The sequence below is a fragment of the Pagrus pagrus genome, assembly GCF_965226575.1.
Source record: "Pagrus pagrus genome assembly, chromosome: 10".
NCBI classification, from domain to species: Eukaryota; Metazoa; Chordata; class Actinopteri; order Spariformes; family Sparidae; genus Pagrus; species Pagrus pagrus.
In genome coordinates this window covers 23,666,285-23,684,953 of record NC_140194.1, presented here as the reverse complement: position 1 = coordinate 23,684,953, position 18,669 = coordinate 23,666,285, and the positions used below count along the sequence as shown (strand labels likewise).

General features: G+C 39.7%; 1 protein-coding gene across 1 annotated transcript in view; it reads right to left on the bottom strand.

The window, feature by feature from the left end:
- cpne2 (copine II) overlaps positions 1-18,669 on the bottom strand; it is a 50,829-nt gene that overhangs the window by 19,152 nt on the left and 13,008 nt on the right. Inside the window, exons 3-10 of the mRNA XM_084363471.1 lie at positions 18,083-18,262; positions 16,800-16,874; positions 16,385-16,456; positions 15,657-15,740; positions 15,337-15,426; positions 14,796-14,894; positions 12,342-12,428; positions 10,140-10,199 (exon numbers count right to left, since the gene is read on the bottom strand). Coding sequence (XP_084219597.1) covers positions 10,140-10,199; positions 12,342-12,428; positions 14,796-14,894; positions 15,337-15,426; positions 15,657-15,740; positions 16,385-16,456; positions 16,800-16,874; positions 18,083-18,262 — 747 coding nt within the window. The remainder of the gene's footprint in view (positions 1-10,139; positions 10,200-12,341; positions 12,429-14,795; positions 14,895-15,336; positions 15,427-15,656; positions 15,741-16,384; positions 16,457-16,799; positions 16,875-18,082; positions 18,263-18,669) is intronic.

Below are 18,669 nucleotides of genomic sequence, written 5' to 3'. Positions count from 1 at the left end.
GACCCAGGGAAGAGAAAATGGAGAAGAACAAAGGTGTTGGATGTGTGAGTACAATGGATAAAATTGGGAAAATGAGGGTATGGAGAGAGACAGGATGGAGCATAAAGCTCAGCAGGAGCGGTCGGAGTGACGGACACAGAGATGCATGGTGACAGAATTAGGGTGCTGTTGGGTATTTTGTATCTGTGTGAGCATGTGTGTCCTGGAATAACGTGTGAAAAAAGACCCATATAGCATACTACTCTAGGTTCAGGGCACCAAGTGAACACATCTTCCCCCCTGTGATCAGTTAGTTTCTGGAACGTAACGGCGTAAAGGAGAGCTGATTATTATGTCAGTTTATCAATCTTTAGAGCAAAGTTAAAACCAAGGAACACTCTGAAAGGTTAAGCTTACAGTAGAAGTCTAAACTGCTATAAGTAGTCAATTCATTAATTAGTTTTTACAAAGAAAATTAACAGCAGCTATATTGATTATCGATAAATCATTTCTAATTTTTCAAGAAAAAATGCCAAACATTGATTGAGCCAGGTTCATAAATGGAGTTTTTGCTGCTTTTCTGTCTAATTTAGTTTTACAGACCAAATGATTAACTGATTAATCGATAAAATCATTTGCAGGTTAATTGGTAATGAAAACAACTGTTAGTTGTAGCCCTACAGTAAGAAAAAAAAAGAAGATCTATTGCAACACAAGATATGTTGAACAGTATTTTATGATTGGTTTCCTGTTTCAACATGTTTTAGTACTGGTTGCTCAGTCATAGATCTTTCTTCATCTTTAAACTGCAGCTCTTTACCAAAGGAGCTTCGTACTATGTATTTTCGCATGCATTTGCCATCCATACCCAACATATGAAACTATTAAAGTTTTGCTAAGGGAGACAATTCTTCTTTAGACTTCTTTGAGCCCAGTGGTATAACAGTGACATTACAGATTGAAATAATGTGATTCCAATGGAAGCCCTCCAATCAATGGTTTCACTTGCTGAAACAAATCAATTTGTGCAGTGCCATGGTGTGTAACTTAAGTAAACTTCGGCATTCAAATTCACACAACAGGCAGGCAGATCAAGACTGATTTAAGTCCAAACCAACCTTGGGCTAATATATATTGGTTGTCATTTGTTGTGCAGTTTGTGGACGTGCGCAATGCCATTCATTTCTCTTTTTGTCTTCATTGTTCATCTTGTTTGAATAAACTTTATTGGCATTTAATGGAAAGTCTGTGTACAACAAAACCTGGGGATTCTGTGTCAATAATCAGTGAAAAGCCACATCGTTGAAGGTCATTTAATCCCTACTGTGTGAGCATAAAATGTTTTGGTCGTGCAGAGAGTCTGATTAAAACTTGCAGTGTGAGTGAACACAACATGCAAGATTGATATGCACAGTGTCTACCTTACTTACTGACTTGACTACAAACTTTCTTGGCAGTACACATCTTTGAGAGAATGTTTAGAACAGCAGAATAAGGAGGGAGCTATTTTGCTGAATCAGAAGCAACACTGACAGAGCTTTGGTCTTCATATCATTTTGCCACAACCAATGGTGGCCACAACGTATGACAAAGTAATAGTATGTCTCCAAAATTCCAGCACCACATCTCTCTCTTGTGTGACCTGACAGTAAACCCCAGAAGTCTCCCTGTAGGACTACTAAGGACAAAGCCTTCTTAAGCACACAACCCATCTTCTGTGAAGAGTACTCCAAACTGCCACATCTTTCCTATCAAGATGCTTCGTGCCATAGCTGTGAATATGTTCCCTCTGAAGCTATTACACCAACCACTTTAATCCCCCAGCCAACAGGCTCTCAGCTTCGAGCCCTCCTAGGCCTGGATTCAGAAAGCAGGACTGGGCATCCCTGCTCGAGGTGAGAGTCTTCAAGTCTTCTTGAACTTGTGGCGGTACTGGCTGTAAATTGCTTACAGGCCAGCCCAACCTACATAAAACTATGAACAAAAAACATGTAAAACTAGGGGAATGCCCAATGTCCGCTACTTGGACAATAAACAAATGCCTCTGCGGGTATAACAAACAAATGCCTCTTCTACAATCCCCAGGAAAATAAAATGGTAAACTGATAGTGTATAGGGGCTTGGGTTTCAAGGAGTTCCCAAATAAACAAAGTTTCCTCCCTAGAAAAATGTGGGCAGCTAAGAAAACCCAATAGTACCTAAACAGACTAGAGTTTCTGGCTGGCAATCTCTGGGGAACGAGGTTCTCAATGGGTCAGGGACAGATTTAGACTGAGGGTGAGAGCCCCCGGCGTGCCATTTCCCACCTCTCTTTAGCCTTTACAAACAGGGTGTCGTCACACTATAACTGGCTGAGAGGGAAATGCCCCAAGCTGCTTCCACTCCTCAATCAGGAGTCCGTCTTCCCACCTGTGCACAGGTGATCTGAATCCCCTGTGATTAGTCATGAGGGCAAAAAAAAATAGCAAGTCTCAAACAACTGGACTGCTACAAGCTGCTCACTGGAATGACAGTTACACTATTTGGTCTGCTCAGTAGTAAGTATCTGAAAAATTGCCTTAGGATCTTTTTTCAGATCTACATCTGTTGATGTTCACGGCCTGTGAATATCAACACCTGTGTAGGTGTGTTGGTGTACACTGGTGGCTATCATGCTGAAAAGCACTTGGCATACCTATATTAAAGGGAATACAATACAATGCAATACAAAAACAAGTTAGAGTAAATTGTGGCTCTATGGTTTGATGGTGTGTTCCTACAGAGAGCGTTTTGTGTATTGAGATAACGTTGCAAGGATGTGTGTGGGGATGACATGGTGGTGCAGAGGGTGTGAAGCCTCTGCTCAGCTGCTAGATGAGTGAGTCAGGTGCAAAGCCAGACAACCTGGAGGAATAAACACCAGTAGTCACATCTGATTCTGATCTGACCTGGAGCCGTTTAGCGTCGGGAGGAGAGTTCAGACATTACTTTCAAATTTAGGGGATTAATAGGTGGGATTATGGAATGCCCTGGTAGCTCAGTCGGCAGAGCAGGAACCCCATGTACAGATGCTGTATCCTTGCCACAGCGGCCTATGGTTAGAATCCAATCTGTCGCCCTTTGCTGCATGTCATCCCCCCTCTCTCTCATCCCATTTACTTTCATAAAGCCAAGGCTCCCGAAGATTATATATGTATATATATGTATATAGCTATTATCTGGTGATTTTGACTGTGCTGACTGCTATCTGGAGCTGCATTCAGAGAGAAACCATAATGCCTGTTTATACAATCTCCATCCATTTAAAATGTTAATGTGGAGCTCTTTACTTTTATATTTGGACTGACCAAATAAAAAACATATAAATTGGCAAACATGTTTTTGTCCCTTTTCTCTCAATCCATAACAATGAACTGTGTGCATGCCTGGAATATGTGCTACTAGAAATGTATGAATGTGCATTTTGCATTTTCTCTTGTCGTGTGAATCAGTGATGTTAATTTTTCAGCCCTGGTACCCCTTCATTATGTCTTACTAGGACTCTGAAAATATGTACACCCAAACTGACAAGTTGATTGCACGAGGTCATTCAAAAAAACTATTACCCCATTCCTCCTCCAGTGCCCTCTCTGTTGACAGACGTTTTCAGCTTAATGGCTGCAAATTTGATGGCAGTGGAAGATGACACCATTCTCTTATTTTTTGCCCAAAGCTATTAGTAATTTTTAACACATAAGTAGAAAAAACACAACATGACAAAAACACAGTTTCAACAAGCGAGTGCACAGTATGAGAATGAATAGGGGGCGACAGAGCCGCATCTCATTACTTTATATTTCAGAGCAGCAATGTGGCAGAAAACGTCTGTGGCCGCATTAAATTATAGGGATTCCACTACTGCCAAATTACTGTCAAATCACTGAGACAGTGACATTCACATTGGAGTTTTCTCAGCTGTGCCTTGTTGAGTATCAGCCAATTCTCACGCCAGGACCTTTCAGACTCATTTGCAGTTACACAGCCAGAGAGATGGATGGAGGGGAAGTTGGATGGATGAGTGTGTGTGAACATCTCCTGGAGTTATTCTCTGTCTCCCTCTGAGGTGTTCCCAAAGATAACCAGGAGCTGCTGTTCACTGCCAGACTTTTACTACGGGAACGGCTGTTTTTGGTTGATATTTGTTCTAGTGTAGTTTTGTGTGCTGTGTCCCTCATAACAACTTTTATCCAACACATAACAGCCAGCGTGTGTGTTTTTAAAACAAAACCATTAACAATCAGTAATACCAAGCATCTGTTGGTGGACAGCTCATAGTTGCTATAGGGATGTGTTATAAACAGTGATAAGAGATATAACAATAATCATTTTGTAATATGGTTGGATTTTACACTGCCTTCAATGATAAATCATAAAAAGAGGCCTTCAGTTACCTCAGCTTTAGACAGGACCAGGCCTTTTTTTGAAACAGGGTCAAACTGGAGACAGACTTTTATTCCTTATTAAAGTTTATTTGATTGTTAATTTTAGCATTTTAAGCAATGTAAGTATTGATCTTAGTGAAGAATTAGGGTCGCCGTTAATGCAAATTCAACAAATTTAAATAATAATCGGAAGATACTTATCAAAATATTATTTATATGTGTGTTTGCAAAAGAAAATGGACATTGTTTGTTTTGTCAGATTTTCTCAAGTCTCAAATATTGATATACAGTATGTTGTACATTCCACTGTACTAATTCAGCAACGTAGTCACGCCAATAACATTACATCATAAATAATCTCTCTTCTCATTCAATAATTTTAATTCTACTTGTTCGTTTCTTCATTGTCGTTAAACCATTGTCCCAGAAACACCCTGCACAGATATTACATTAAACGCCTTGCAGTGGCTCAATAAGAAATAATTCCTCTCTTACATGGTGGGCTTTTAATTTGAAAAATGTGCAGAAACTGAGTTTTATTGACAGTGGCTCATAGCACTGATGAAAAAAAGACAATGTAGGAGTGACTGCAATTAATTTGTGAGTGAAAACCCGACCCACACAAGCGACAGTTTAAAAAATGGTGCAACTCAATGAGATTTTCCCCCGCCCACTAAATGCCCATATCTTTCAAGCCCTACACCTACAGCTTTGTAATTCAATTTGAGTCTCAAACAAAGATAATCTCAATCATTATGAGATCATGAGGGCTATTTTTTAAAACTTTGGAAAGCTTCCCCAGAACTACAAAAGACATTATACATCAGTTTTTGCCCGTGTAAGAATCATTTTTAGACTCTGAATATTTAGTTTTGACTGGAGAATCTACAACAGATGTATTCAGCTATAATAATCATTGATGTGATAATAAATATGTTGTGATAACATTGTGTGATTTAATTTCAAATAAAGGTCTCAGAGTGACAGTTTCACTCTCGGAAAGACTGAAAGGTACCATCAGATACCATCAGGATTGAGAAGAAGAAACACATCAGGATCTAATATTTTGCGAGTGTCACATGGCCTCACTTCACTGAATAACATGATAAGGCCCTGAGATCTGATGACATTTAACAGCGTTGCACACTTCAGTATGGAGCAGGCAGGAACTAAAAAAACAGATATGTGTCCTCAGTGATGCACATGATACAAGATGCTTGTCTCTGCTCTGATTCATGAGAAGTTTGTTTTCTCCATGAATCCACAGGGACATGAGTAGTACGCTCTACAAAGCTCTGAATGATATCAAACATAACATATGAATAACAGAGTAATTCAGCTGAATTGAGTCTTTCACCAACAGCCCATCAGCAGTAGCGGGCTGTCTCTTTGTGTTGGAGTGTGTAATAGAGAAACACTGCTCTTGCCTCAAGCTCGCACAGCCTGGAGGAGAGACTTTCCCTTCCTGGAGATTAGGATTAGAGCTGTACTAAGTCTGATTGAACACTGCAGAACAGCTACTGCATTTGTATGTGTGTGTCTGTGCTTGTGTGTTTCTGTGCACTGTGTGTGTGTGTGTGTGTGTGTAAAATCTGAAAGATGTCATCGGTGATTGAGTGTGAGATTATGTGTGCTTGTGCATGTCTAAATCATTCAGAGTGCGTAAGATGGGAAGGTGTGTGTTTGAAGATATTGTATGTGTGTGTGCACAGCATAAGTGTTGCTCAGAGTGCTGAGGTATGAGCGATAAAACGTCTGTATGGAGAAGATACTGTGTTTGGATTTGTGTATGCTGGTGTGTGTGTCACGGCCATGGTTTGGGAGTTTGCATGTAAATCGTGTGACGAGGATATTATATGTTTGTGCTCACATGTGTGTATGTAAATGAGTTTGTAAGCTGTTGAGAGGAAGTATCTGTGTTAAGACAGTATTAGGTGTGTGTGTGTGCATCAGTGACAGAGCTGCAGGTCTGTGACAAAAGGCAAGAGATTAGGAGGGAGCGGCGAGGATTTAAGAGTTCCCATTCCACCGTAAATTTGCTCATCTCACCCCCACTAGAACAGGCAAATGTTCAGTGAAATTCTGCTCATTATAAAACAAGCAAGCAAGGCCTGAAGAGAGGAAAGCAATCAATCAATCTATAACCAATCAAAGCACCCATTTTTCTAATTGTGATCTTTCTATTAACACTGTATGTTGGATGTTTTAGCATCATCCGGATTCAAACTCAGAAGTACACTCAGAAGTATTTCTACAGCTGAGAGCTGCCCAACTCTGTCCAGCCTTTTTCTGAGGCACTCCACTGTTGGCTAATGACGGAGGGGAGTGTTTCTCATTCACCTCATCATCCAAAAGAGAGCTGGCTGGATGTAGAGTGTCTTAATGCCCGTAAACTTCAAATCCTATCACCACTGGACAAGTCCAAACTCTCCACTCTGGTTTTAACTAGTCATCAAGAGCTGACCAGAGCATAGACGAGAGGAATTAAGTGCTACATCAGCTGTTCAGCAATGAAGTGGGAGCTACATTACAGTATTGCAGCAGAGGGTTAGCCTGATTGATTTTTTTTCATAGCTAGACTTCTATTGACATTTTTGGGTGTAATTAACTGTGCTAAACTCCTCCCCCATTGGTTAGTTTTGCTATGCCTGTCAAGCTTTCCTTTTTAGCACAGTACATACAGTTTACAATAATAATGGAGCGGATGTACCTCTCAATCTTGTACCATTTGAAACAATGGATCAGTGTTTTCAAACTGAGGTAGACAAACGTAGCTTCTCGTTTCTAGCCAGCAAATAACAATTTTGGCGGGTGAAAATAAAATCTGTCACAAGCAGAATTCTTCAGCTGTAGCTGACTAGCTAGATAGGCTAACAGGGTCAAAAAAAGAGCAAAGCTACATGTCTCAGGAAAAAAGTCAGCATCTTCACCAGTTACTAATTCATGTACAAAACATGGAAATAAAAAAACTATATTGTGCTTGTTTTGCATCGGTGAGGTTGTAAGTCCTATTTTAAGATTGATAAGGAAAAATTTAAATTTTTTTACATTATCATTGAAATACATTCTGACTTTAAAAAGTCACTTTTTAGACTTTTTAGAAGAGAAAAAGCTTTCAGGATGAACACTGCTCCAAATTGTGGATCCAAAGCTTGACTGACCTGCCTGCTGCTAAGCTGTAATTGGATAATCACTGTTTGATTGGTCAGATATTTTTGTTTGTTTACGCCACTCATTTGGATTGTCAAACATAACTTTCATTTTCAACATAGTCAATTCATAGTCAATTCATACATACAGTACTAATAAAAGAATAAACATCAAATGTTCTTAATTAGCTGTAAATGTATTGTCAATACGTAAAGTAATCCTACTTTGAACAGACAATACGTGATGAGGCTACCATCCTCTTCACTGATTAAAAAAAACGCATTGATACATTCTGCTTTAATGCTCATTTTCACACTCTTGTAGATATTTCTCTCCCTCACTTATTCATTATGGTGCCAACATTGTCATCAACAGCACAAAGCGTCACTATGGCAACACCACTATGCTCTTTCCTTAAAGCCTCGTTCCCAACAACAAGTTGGGTGAAAAAAACAAGGGACAGTGAGTATAGTCATTGTCTGTGTGTGTGTGTGTGTGTGTGTGTGTGTGTGTGTGTGTGCGTGTGTGTGTGTGCGTGTGTGCTCCTTAACAATGCCCTGAATTTAACAGAGTAGCGGCAATCTCCCCCCAGGAGATGTACAGAACATCCTCTGACGCTGGTATCATGTCTGCGCCAGAACAAGTAAAGTCACCTCTGCACAACAACTCTCTAGTGCTTGACCAAGACCTTGAGCCAGAAATATACTACCCACAATCACAGCTTTACCTTCTTCTACAAGAGCAAGAGGGGTTCAGGTGCAACGTGCAAGATGCTACAAAGGACACTTCTTTAGAGCTGTTTCCAGTACAGCAGAGACGCAGGTTAAAACAGCTGGTCAAGTTAATATACCATTAATTTTTTCCACAGACAATGGAAAAAATTATTAACTTTAAAGATCACGAGTCGAAACGTGTGCTATGGTCTGAAATATTGTTCATTCAACAAAAAATCAGAGGTTGAGCTGAGCAGAACACGCTGAATACATTTTGAAATTGAAGAAATAATTTTTTACTTTTTTGAATCTGTCTGTCATTCAGTGACTACAGTGCAGTGTTAACATGATGTTATAGTATTGAGATATGATCGATGGGAGATTCCTGTGTTTCTGTGCTGAATAATTTTGAGTTCAGTTCAGTTCAGTTACAATTTTGAATTGTTACCTTGGTCTGAGTGACCGACAGTACAATCAGAATTCAGTGCTGTTCACCATATCACAGTGTAAAGATCAAATTATACTTCTGCACCCACACAGATGATGCAAGGGTCCACAGACATCTTCTTATCTGCAAGCACAATGTCATGACAATGATGGTACACACTGACCCTAAGCACACAACCACTAGTTCTGTCACCCAATGTAGTACAGTATAAGTAAAAGAACCCGTGCTTGTCCACTGTCTGTCCATCTTCTGAAATGGATTTTAATTAATAAGATCAAACATACAAAACAATGAGTACAGTACAGTTCTTTGAAACGCTGCCTCGGATCAAATTGCAATTGCTTCAGGGTCGGAGTTATTGTCATCTGTACAGTCACACCGCAGCACATCCAACAGAGTACCAATAAGAATAAGAGTATATGCAATATGACTATATCTAAACTTTTCCCATCCATAAGTATTAAGTCACTTGTTTTACTAAACATTAGAACAACTCATGCATTCAATACAATCTGAGAGGAGAAATGCAATAACAGAAATTACTCTATAAGAAGGTGCTGATCTCAGAGCACAATTTCAGGACAAATTCAAGCATGTTACAGACTACATTATCTGTACTGTGCTACATCTGTTGCCTGGTTCTGGCTCACGAAGCTGGGAAATTGTTGGAGAGATAAAGAAGTGAAAAAAAAGTAACACTGTGTATGTGCGCATGTAGGCTGCAACAAAGTGAGTGTGTCCTCACTCATTGTATATGCACCATATGTGTGTCTTTGCATTTTTGTAAGTGTGCATTTGGTTTCAGAAATTGTGTAAGTGTTGCAGTTACAGTGAGTCAGTCTGAATGGCCCTGAGAATCATCAACAGGGCAGCTATATTTGTTGGACAAAAACAATGATGATAAAAACATCTCAATGTGTGAGAGAGTGTGTCCGTGAGATCGGCTATTATAAAACAGGACTCATTCTCAGTTACACACAAAGGTGTGACATCACCAGTGGCGCACAAGAGTTTCTCCAAACAAGAGACCAAAATAGACTTTGATAATTCTCTGTATCGCTCCCGCCCTCTGGTAAAATCTCCCTTTCTCTTTCTTTACCCGTTTCTCTTTCCGTATCTTTCACCCATTTTAAAACATAAAATCTTGTATTCAGCTCTTCCCCTGCTTTCTTTCTGTGCTCCTCTTTTCACAATTCAACAAAAGTACCTACATTTCAATGTCTGACAAAATCCCATTACTCCCCCCGTCTCTCAGCACCTTCTCCCTGTCCCTCACACTTTTCCTTTCTCTATGTAAATGATCGCGATCCAGCTGTAGCCCCGGGAGATGAAAATAGAAAATCTGAATGTTTTCCATCTTTTTTCAAGAGTAAAAGCGTGCAGAAACATGTATCTCATTATCACATCATTGCAGAGGCAGAGAAACAGGCACGCTTATATTGTACTCACTGTAAACATGAGCTGGCATCCTCCCAGTATGTAATCCAGAAAAGTGTAGTCTCTTGTAATCTAAAGAATCAAAAAATTAGAGGACAAAGTGAGAAAACAGTTCAGGAAAATAACTATAACCAGCAAGAGAAGAAGAGAGTATTGATCTATTGAGAAAATTAAAAACTGCATCATTTAAATTTTTGATTTACATTAGATAAAAACACAGGCTGTTTGTCCTTTGATAGCATTTTTTCTTGGCAAATTCTTACACCACAGTCAATGTAGCAAACAACCTATCTAAGCACAGCACACTGTAAAAATAAATAAATGTACTCATAAGCAGAACACAAAAATTTTGACAAAACAGCCCATGTGTCTCTGACTCAAGGTACCACCAATGGAGCATCAATTATTACCATGTTTGAACACAATTTCTACTCCAATTACAATGAATATTTAGCATGGATTTTACTGTCATTAGTCTAATCCCTGCTGGCAGCCAACAAATATAATGACTGTATTAGCAGTTTTGTGCATGTGCTGGATATGTTTGTGTGTGTGTATGCGCACGTCAGTACAAAGGCTAGTCCATGATTGTGTGCATGAAAAGAGGAAGAAGGGAAAGAATCAATTATGAAAGCTTGTCATCATATGCACAGAGCTTTAATGTCATTCCAATAGACATCTAAAGACTCAGTGTTCCAGCTTTATGTGTCCTCTGTGAGGCTCAAAGCTGCCGCACTAATTAGTTATTCAGAGGGAGTTACGAACGCCCAGTTCGAAGTGTGTCAGCCGATCAAAACCACAATGGTTTTAATCAAATGTTTCGTTGAGTCGAGTGAAAGATGGGTCGTTGTGTGGCGACAAGACGAGAGGAGAGACTGAATGATGTGTTAACATTCAGGTTCTGTTAGTTATTTTTGTTCCACTAGCTCAGAATTTTAATGACTATAAGTAATTATATTGATATTTGAAATGGAAATGTACCTTAAACAGACAACAAATATTTTTTTATGTAGCTTTAACTGCCACTGAGTGATACTGTACAATTGATGTTAAGACTGAATCTAGAGCTGAGACAGTTCTAGATCCAAATAATCAATTAGTCAATTTACAGGAAATTAATCGGCAACTATTTGGAAAATCTGCTAACCATTTCATTTGTTTTTTTCAAGCAGAAGTGCCAAGAATTTGCTGCTTCCAGCTCATAAATGTGAGGATTTTCTGCTGAATATCTCAGACTGTTAATCAAACAAAACAAGAGATTTGAAAACGTCACCTTTCGTTCTAGTTTTGAGACAGTGAGAAAGACATTTTTCAGAGTTTTCAAACATATTACAGACAAAACAAATATCCAATGATTGAAAACAACAATCAGCAGTTATAAATAACTGTTAACTGCAAACCTAACTGGACCAAATAAAAATGTCCCTGCAGGCTGAGCTCACGGAGGAATATTTACCAACTCTGTTTCTCTGTGAAGCTCTTTGCCTCTTGAATTAAATTAAAGTCAATTAAATTTAAGACTGCAATCGCTACTTTTAAAAATCTGCAGACAGTCTTCGTCAGTTAGCATTTTCTTTTTTTAAATGTTAGCCAAAACAACCTAATGACATAACATCAGGTCTGTGTTTCTGAAAGTGTGTTTTGGAAACTTTCTGCCCTCCAGTGGTCAGAAGTGATTTAATGCAGCTTTAAGATTTATGCATGAGGTATTGTTTACATACAGCAGGACGTGATGAAAATTGGTTTATTCCAAAAAAAGGACTTTCAGTGTTATTTTAAAGCCTAAATCAAGAGCAGGTGGACACACTGATTACCCTAATACCCTAACTGTGGATTCTGAGGGGGTTAAATGATTAATTTCTACTTTTTACTCAATCAATCTGCCAGTCAAATCAAAGTTGTATTATTATTTGCTGATGAGAAAGTTATCCTGAGGTTTATGTAAGAAATTATGTGAGGAGTAGTAAAAATGTATTCGATATGTAGAAAACGTGCTTTACATGTGATTCAACAGGTCAATGCACCAGGCTAATGACAGGCTAACATTAAGAAACCAACCGTCATCATTTTCTATGTCTTGCCAAAACAATGATACCAGGGGTCACAATTTAGACGCCACCAAAGATGAAGGTAGTGAAGAAAACAAGGATTTTGCTGGAAAAATACCACTTTGCTCGCTCCCATCCATCCATCCATCCATCCATCCACCCTCACCTTACATAACTTGACAATGATAAATCCAGAGTTTTTGTAATTCTTCTTTTTCTTCTGTTTCTTGGGGTTGATGCAGTCGAACTCCACCTGTGCAGAAAGACAGAAACAGAAAGATGACAAGCATTAATATCAGAAGAGGCTAAACTAAGATAAAAGTTGAATGCAGTATAATGAGAAAAGTAGAGATGACAGCAGAGTTGGAAAGAGTATGCGTTGAGCAGGGGGGAATTGAAAAGACGACTGAGAGACTGTGACTTGGATCTGCATGTCTTCCACACACCGCCTACAGTAAGTACAGTTAATTGTTAACTATATTATTGGAAGTGGTACACAGTTGATATGGGACCTCACAAAAATACTTAAAAACAATTCATTTCAAGTTCTCACCAACACACATTAGACAGCATGTGTTTGATCAAGAGAGATTTGACACACACACACACACACACACACTACACAGACTCACATGCCTTAAGTCAGCTGGTGATTCATATGACAGGTAGCTCTAAATGCCTTGTCGTGTTACTCTGGCTCAGCTAAAGGCTGTTTTACATCTCAAAAGCACCTCTCATGTTCTCATCCTTCTTTTCACACCGTCTCTCTCTCTCTCCCTCCATCCCCCATCTCTCCGTCCTGCCTGTCTTTTCCTCGCTTGTTATTTTGTGTTTCCCCCACACAACATTACCACACATTAAGGGACTCAGTGGGAGAACAAGTCATGAGGCTGCTTTGGCACATGCACACACGCTGTTTCACAAATGAACACACACACATTTGCTCACACGTAGATGCACACGCTAACACACACAGAGCTACTAATGAATGAACAGTGTTCTGATGCATCTTCACATCTTTGGCAGGCAAGAAATGAAAAAGTGAAAAGAATAAATCTCAGTAGTATTTAGTCGTTATCAGCTCAGGCTTAAGACCCGACCAGTCCTCGGTGGCCATAATGTGTGAAAAATGCAGCAATGCAAATCTGTGCATGATTATTCCAGCTTCATTGTTGATAGATGCGAATGAATGCATTTAAACTGCAAATTAGCCAGTACGGGGCAGAGTTGTTGGCAATTCAGTGTAGCTTAAAGATAAAATAGAACTGTTATCCGTTGGCTGATGACAGAGCAGTTTCTCACTTATTTTGTGCACAATCAGATAAATGCTGCTAGATTTTAAAAACAAATGTTCTCAAGTTTAAAATCAAACCATGACCTCCTGTTTAAAAATGATTTAGCAGCTGAGGAGCAGCATGCACCTGAACAATGCAATCGTGTAAATCCAGGTCATGACCGTCACTCTTCAACTTTCCTCTCTGTCTCATATTCATCTTTTATGTCTGTTGCATAATATAAACAAAAATGTTACACAAAAAAAAATTAAAATGAATAAACATACGAAGTTACAGCTAATATTCAAGCCAGAATTGGCTGCAATTGCGGGAAGGAATAACTGAAGTCTGTAACCACAAAAGCAGCTTATTACACACCAGGATAGAAGAAGGTTGGATGGATATTAAAAAATTGCCTATTCTTACCATTATTGGTGTGGCCTGATGGTGGTGCAAATGGTTTATAGGACATGTCACAGTCAGCGTGTCAGCTCTACACTGTCTTGGTTCGATCCACAGGATCTGTCACTTCCACGCTTCCCATTCATTGTCTATGTAAGAAGGCATGCAATGCATTCTGGTAGCTGCTTCAGGCATCACGTTGCCTGCTGTACATTTGCATAAAATTGACTACTAGGCTACTTTATGCAAATCAGGGACATCCAGCACAACTCGCCGCCTCTGGAAACTCTTGAGAAACTATAAAGACTAACTGCTGTCAAGTAAAAATGATTACAGATTTGGCAGCTGCATGGCTTAATGCACATGTCATTTAGAGTGTTAGCCTGCTAACGTGTACATCCAAGGAGGAGCGCCAGGCTCTGAAGCCAGTTTTCATAGTGGCCAAACCGTGTAATTACATCGTCACAGGATGCACTGTGGCCCAAAAAGACTTTTTCCCATAAGCTAACATGGTGAAAGAAGGGTCTTTACCTGAAGGGTCTGCAATTTTTGCTGCATGCGCCACTGAGCAGCTTTCATAGGAATGAATGGGGCTCTGCCTCCAAAGCTGTGTCCAGTAGTAATAGGTCCATGTGTACATCTAGCATGTTAGTGTAACATGGTAATGCTAAGTTTGTTAAGTGCATCATAGTAAAGCTAAGGCTGATGGTAACTGGTTAGTTAGCTTTCCTTTAAACCAAGATTTAAGGGTCTTGAGAGATGTATCCGACTGTGTTTTCAAAGAACTGGGGTTATATTGTAGCTGGAAATGTTAAGCTCTACGCTGTACTTATACCTAACTGAATGACAGAACAGTGATAGTACAGAACCTCACATTACAACGACAACAGTCAATTGAACTGACAAACACATACTTCATAACACTAGCATCAAATATGTTTTACCTCCACTGAGTTCTGGGCTTCACTCATCTTGGTAACCGTGGTCTGAAATTCTCCTATGAAGTCGTGACCTCCATCGTTATCATAGTCGTAACACAGGACCTGTCATTGAACACATCAAATCATGACATCATCTTTTCCATGACGTGGTTAGCATGTGTAGCATCCGTTTTGAGACTCAAGCAGTCAACTGTCCTCCTTACATTTCTCTTTACTTATCACACTTGCGCATGTGATCATTCTCTGACTCAAATGACTAATTCACTTAAGTGTTAGCTTTTATAAAAATTTGTAATCTGTTTCATGTTTTTATCGATGGTAACACTTTTTGGACTTGGACTCAAACACATTGTTGCGAGACCAGGGCTTTTGATTACAGCACAACATTGAAAAAACATGACCAAATGACGATGCAATACTATCCAGAGCACAAACTTGCCCTCTTTCCCGTGTAAATCCACACTGCTAACATTAAATAATGTCCAGATTTAAATACCATACCAATTTTGAAACTTTTGAAACTTTTGAAACTCTGAGCACTGACCTTGATGTTTCTGTCCACATCTCCATTGCAGAGAGATATCAGCGGCACAGTGAAGGATTTCCACGATGGGTCCAAAGTGTTCTTTATGACCTGAGGTCACAGACACAGAGACAGGCACAGCAGCAGATATATAATCCAGTTGTAGCTACAGTAGAATTATCTACACTTGGGGCTGTAATCGGTTTCATCCAGGCTACACTTATTGTTAAATTTATGCTGTATGACCTTCTGTAAGACCTGGTACTGCTGACGATGACAGCTTATGGTTGACAATAATGACAGTTAGTTGAAGGTGCTTTTAATCTCTGCCGATGACTCACCTCTGTCCTGTGCACCAGCATCCATTTGCCGTCTTCACCCTGCTTGTGAAACTCCAGGTACGGGTCTGACTTCCCAAAAAAGTCCTGCACACAAGAGACAGTTTGTTATAAAGTCTTTTTTAGGATGAAACCTGTTTTATTCTTATTCCTCCTCTTCTCAGACAAACTGCAACAGTTGTTTCACAATTTGACTATAGTTATTTTAAATTAAATTGCAGTGGCCAAGAAAAGACACATCACATTGCATTGGAGGTCTTTAGTTTGTTTAATTAACATATTTATTAAAAGATACCCTGAGCTCCTGCAGTCACTGTGCTTTGTGTGTATCCTGGTGGTTTAACCAGAGGCTACACAGCAGGCACACATCAGCATTAGTTCAAATCACAATTCAAGCTGTGCTGTTTCTGACCCTGCTTCATTCTTCCCTTGAAGAAGACAGCAGCTGGTATGGCATAGCATTGGTCCACATAAAAAATATAAATCTGGGATGATTTTCATTTCTAACTATCACTGTACGAGGCAGCCTATTAGTTGGCGGACAAAGGTGAACATTGTGAAAACAGTTACTGTAAATATTGTCTGTGTGGGCTTTGCTTGTGTGTCCTGAAGCAGTATGTGTTGCTCTAATGCATTTTGAGTGTGCATGCTTGCATTTGCATCCAGAGTGTGTGTCTCTGTGCTTGTATGTGTGTGTATATGCATGTGTGTGTGTGGGTCTAACCGCCTACCTTCTTATCCAGTTTTCGCCCACTCAGGGTCAAAGTGATGATTCTGTTGTCAGACAGCTCCTGAGCTGTTATCTAAAAAAATTACAACACAACATTAACTGCTGCAAAAAGACCACAGCAGCAAGTAGGGCAGCAACAGAGTCATCAGTGAAACTAACAGCCTCAGTAACATCTTCACTGTCATTGTCAGCATCAACAATAGTAAACAACCCATTATAGTAACAGCAACTGCATCCACATGACCAACCACTGCAACCTGATGATATGGTACTGCGTGTGTGTGTGTGTGTGTGTGTGTGTGTGTGTGTGTGTGTGTGTGTGTGTGTGTGTGTGTGTGTGGGTGTGTGTGCGCGTGTGTGTTTCAAGACAAAAGACAGAAAGAAAGAAGAATACTTTTGGCAGTGCTGATTCTTACCATAATGGATCCTTTGCCAGCTGGCTTCCCATTGGCTAAGATCAACGGTCTGTGAAGTTTCTTATTGGACACAATCTAGTGGACAATTTAAGAGAGACACACAGGACAGGAATAATTTAAGAACAGATGAGACAAAACATAAAACTATATAAATACAGATTTGAACCACTGAACATCTTTATGCTGGTCTCTCCTACTCTAAAATACAGTTCGAACCCTATCACCTGAATAAGCTCATTCTAGTTTCATTTTGAGTAGTACGCACACTAACTAGTCTCTTCACAGAGTTCTCTGACTATTATTGTGGGAATGTGTGTGTGTGTAGCTTGTCATCTGTGGCTTCTGATCACCTCGCATCTACATTTTAGCAAATATCCGTCCAGTAATCCAGATGATATGCGACAAATTTGAGTCGAATTGTTCACTCACAGATAAAAACATGAAACTGGGTACACTTGTACAGTCTACTACTTGTACTACAGGTAAAAGACCATCTGTCAGTGGGATCACACCTGCTGTGATGTGAATGGTGCAGTGGAACAGGTGACATTAGAGAAGTGAGTTTGGTGAAACAAGTTAACTATACCACGTCTAATGTTGTTCATTCCTTGTTAAGGTGTGATCCTGTCACAAGATGGTCTCTAGTTGTTCTGTGAAGGAGTTGCAGGATTTAAAAGTAAAAACAGCCCCAGTTTAGAGGGAGGTACATAAAGGGAGGGACAGGAGAGAGCGATGCCACAGGCTCACACACACACTGTAAAGGTGAACTGGTATGTCTTTCTGTGAACACATTTTGTCAGTGTCATAGCACCATACCTGTGCAAGATGCAGTCATGAAACTTTATAGGTGTGTAGTTGGAATCAAAATGAAAGCCGAGTTTGAAGATGGGTGTGGTGAGACCCATGATTACTGAGAACTTGTGTAATAATGTAGTAATGACTACTGAGTACTCGTGGGTCAACATGTTAATGAGCATCGTGGCTGATGTGTCTCTAGTTTCCTTGTCACAGTTTAACAGAATTCACCATCACCTCTTCACATGACCAATTCTTCATGTCATATATCTATCAGTGTAATCCTTGACCATCAAAACATGGGGGTGGACATCACCTTTTCTGTGCTATCACGTTTGGTCCAGGAGATATGATGCAAAACAAATAGTTCAGTTATGGCGGAAAGTAAATTGGTTGCGATGGTACAAGTGTACAAGTGTACCAAGTTTCATGCTTTCATGAAAAAGTGAACGAAGAAGAAGGGGAGAAGAGGATAAATCGCTCCATACCACTCCCAGTGTACAAATGAATTCTCCCAGGAAGTCGTGTTCGTAGAGCTGCGTGGCACACTTGTCTTCATCGAACATGGCAAAGCGGAGCTTCTGGATCTCCTCAAAGTGGTAGTCCACCTGAAACTTCACTCCAAACACCGGGTTCAAGTTGTTCACTGCCGTTTCAGTGCGACCAAGCTACAAGACAAGAAACAAGGAGAGAGAAAAACTAATTTACATGCATTACAAGTGGACTGCAGCTGTACCTGTGCAACCAGAGGAACGGTGTGGTTTTACTAAAAAGGCACTGAACAGTGATCACAAATAAGAGTCAGTTTTTCAGTTTAAACTTTAACATCAACCTGCTCAGGAACTGTGAATAAGAATGAACCATTTAACTAAATAAAACAGTTTATATCACATTTTATAAGTTTACATGCAAATTTGTAAACTGTACGTCTTATCTTGATTGTTATCATATTCAAGATATTGTGTTTACATGGAAAACCTGATTTAATCATACCATTATTCTAACAGGTAGGTGTCTGATTGTGTCAGTGAAGCTTGTCTCTGACTCCTCCACATCCAGCCTCTTTAATTCCTGT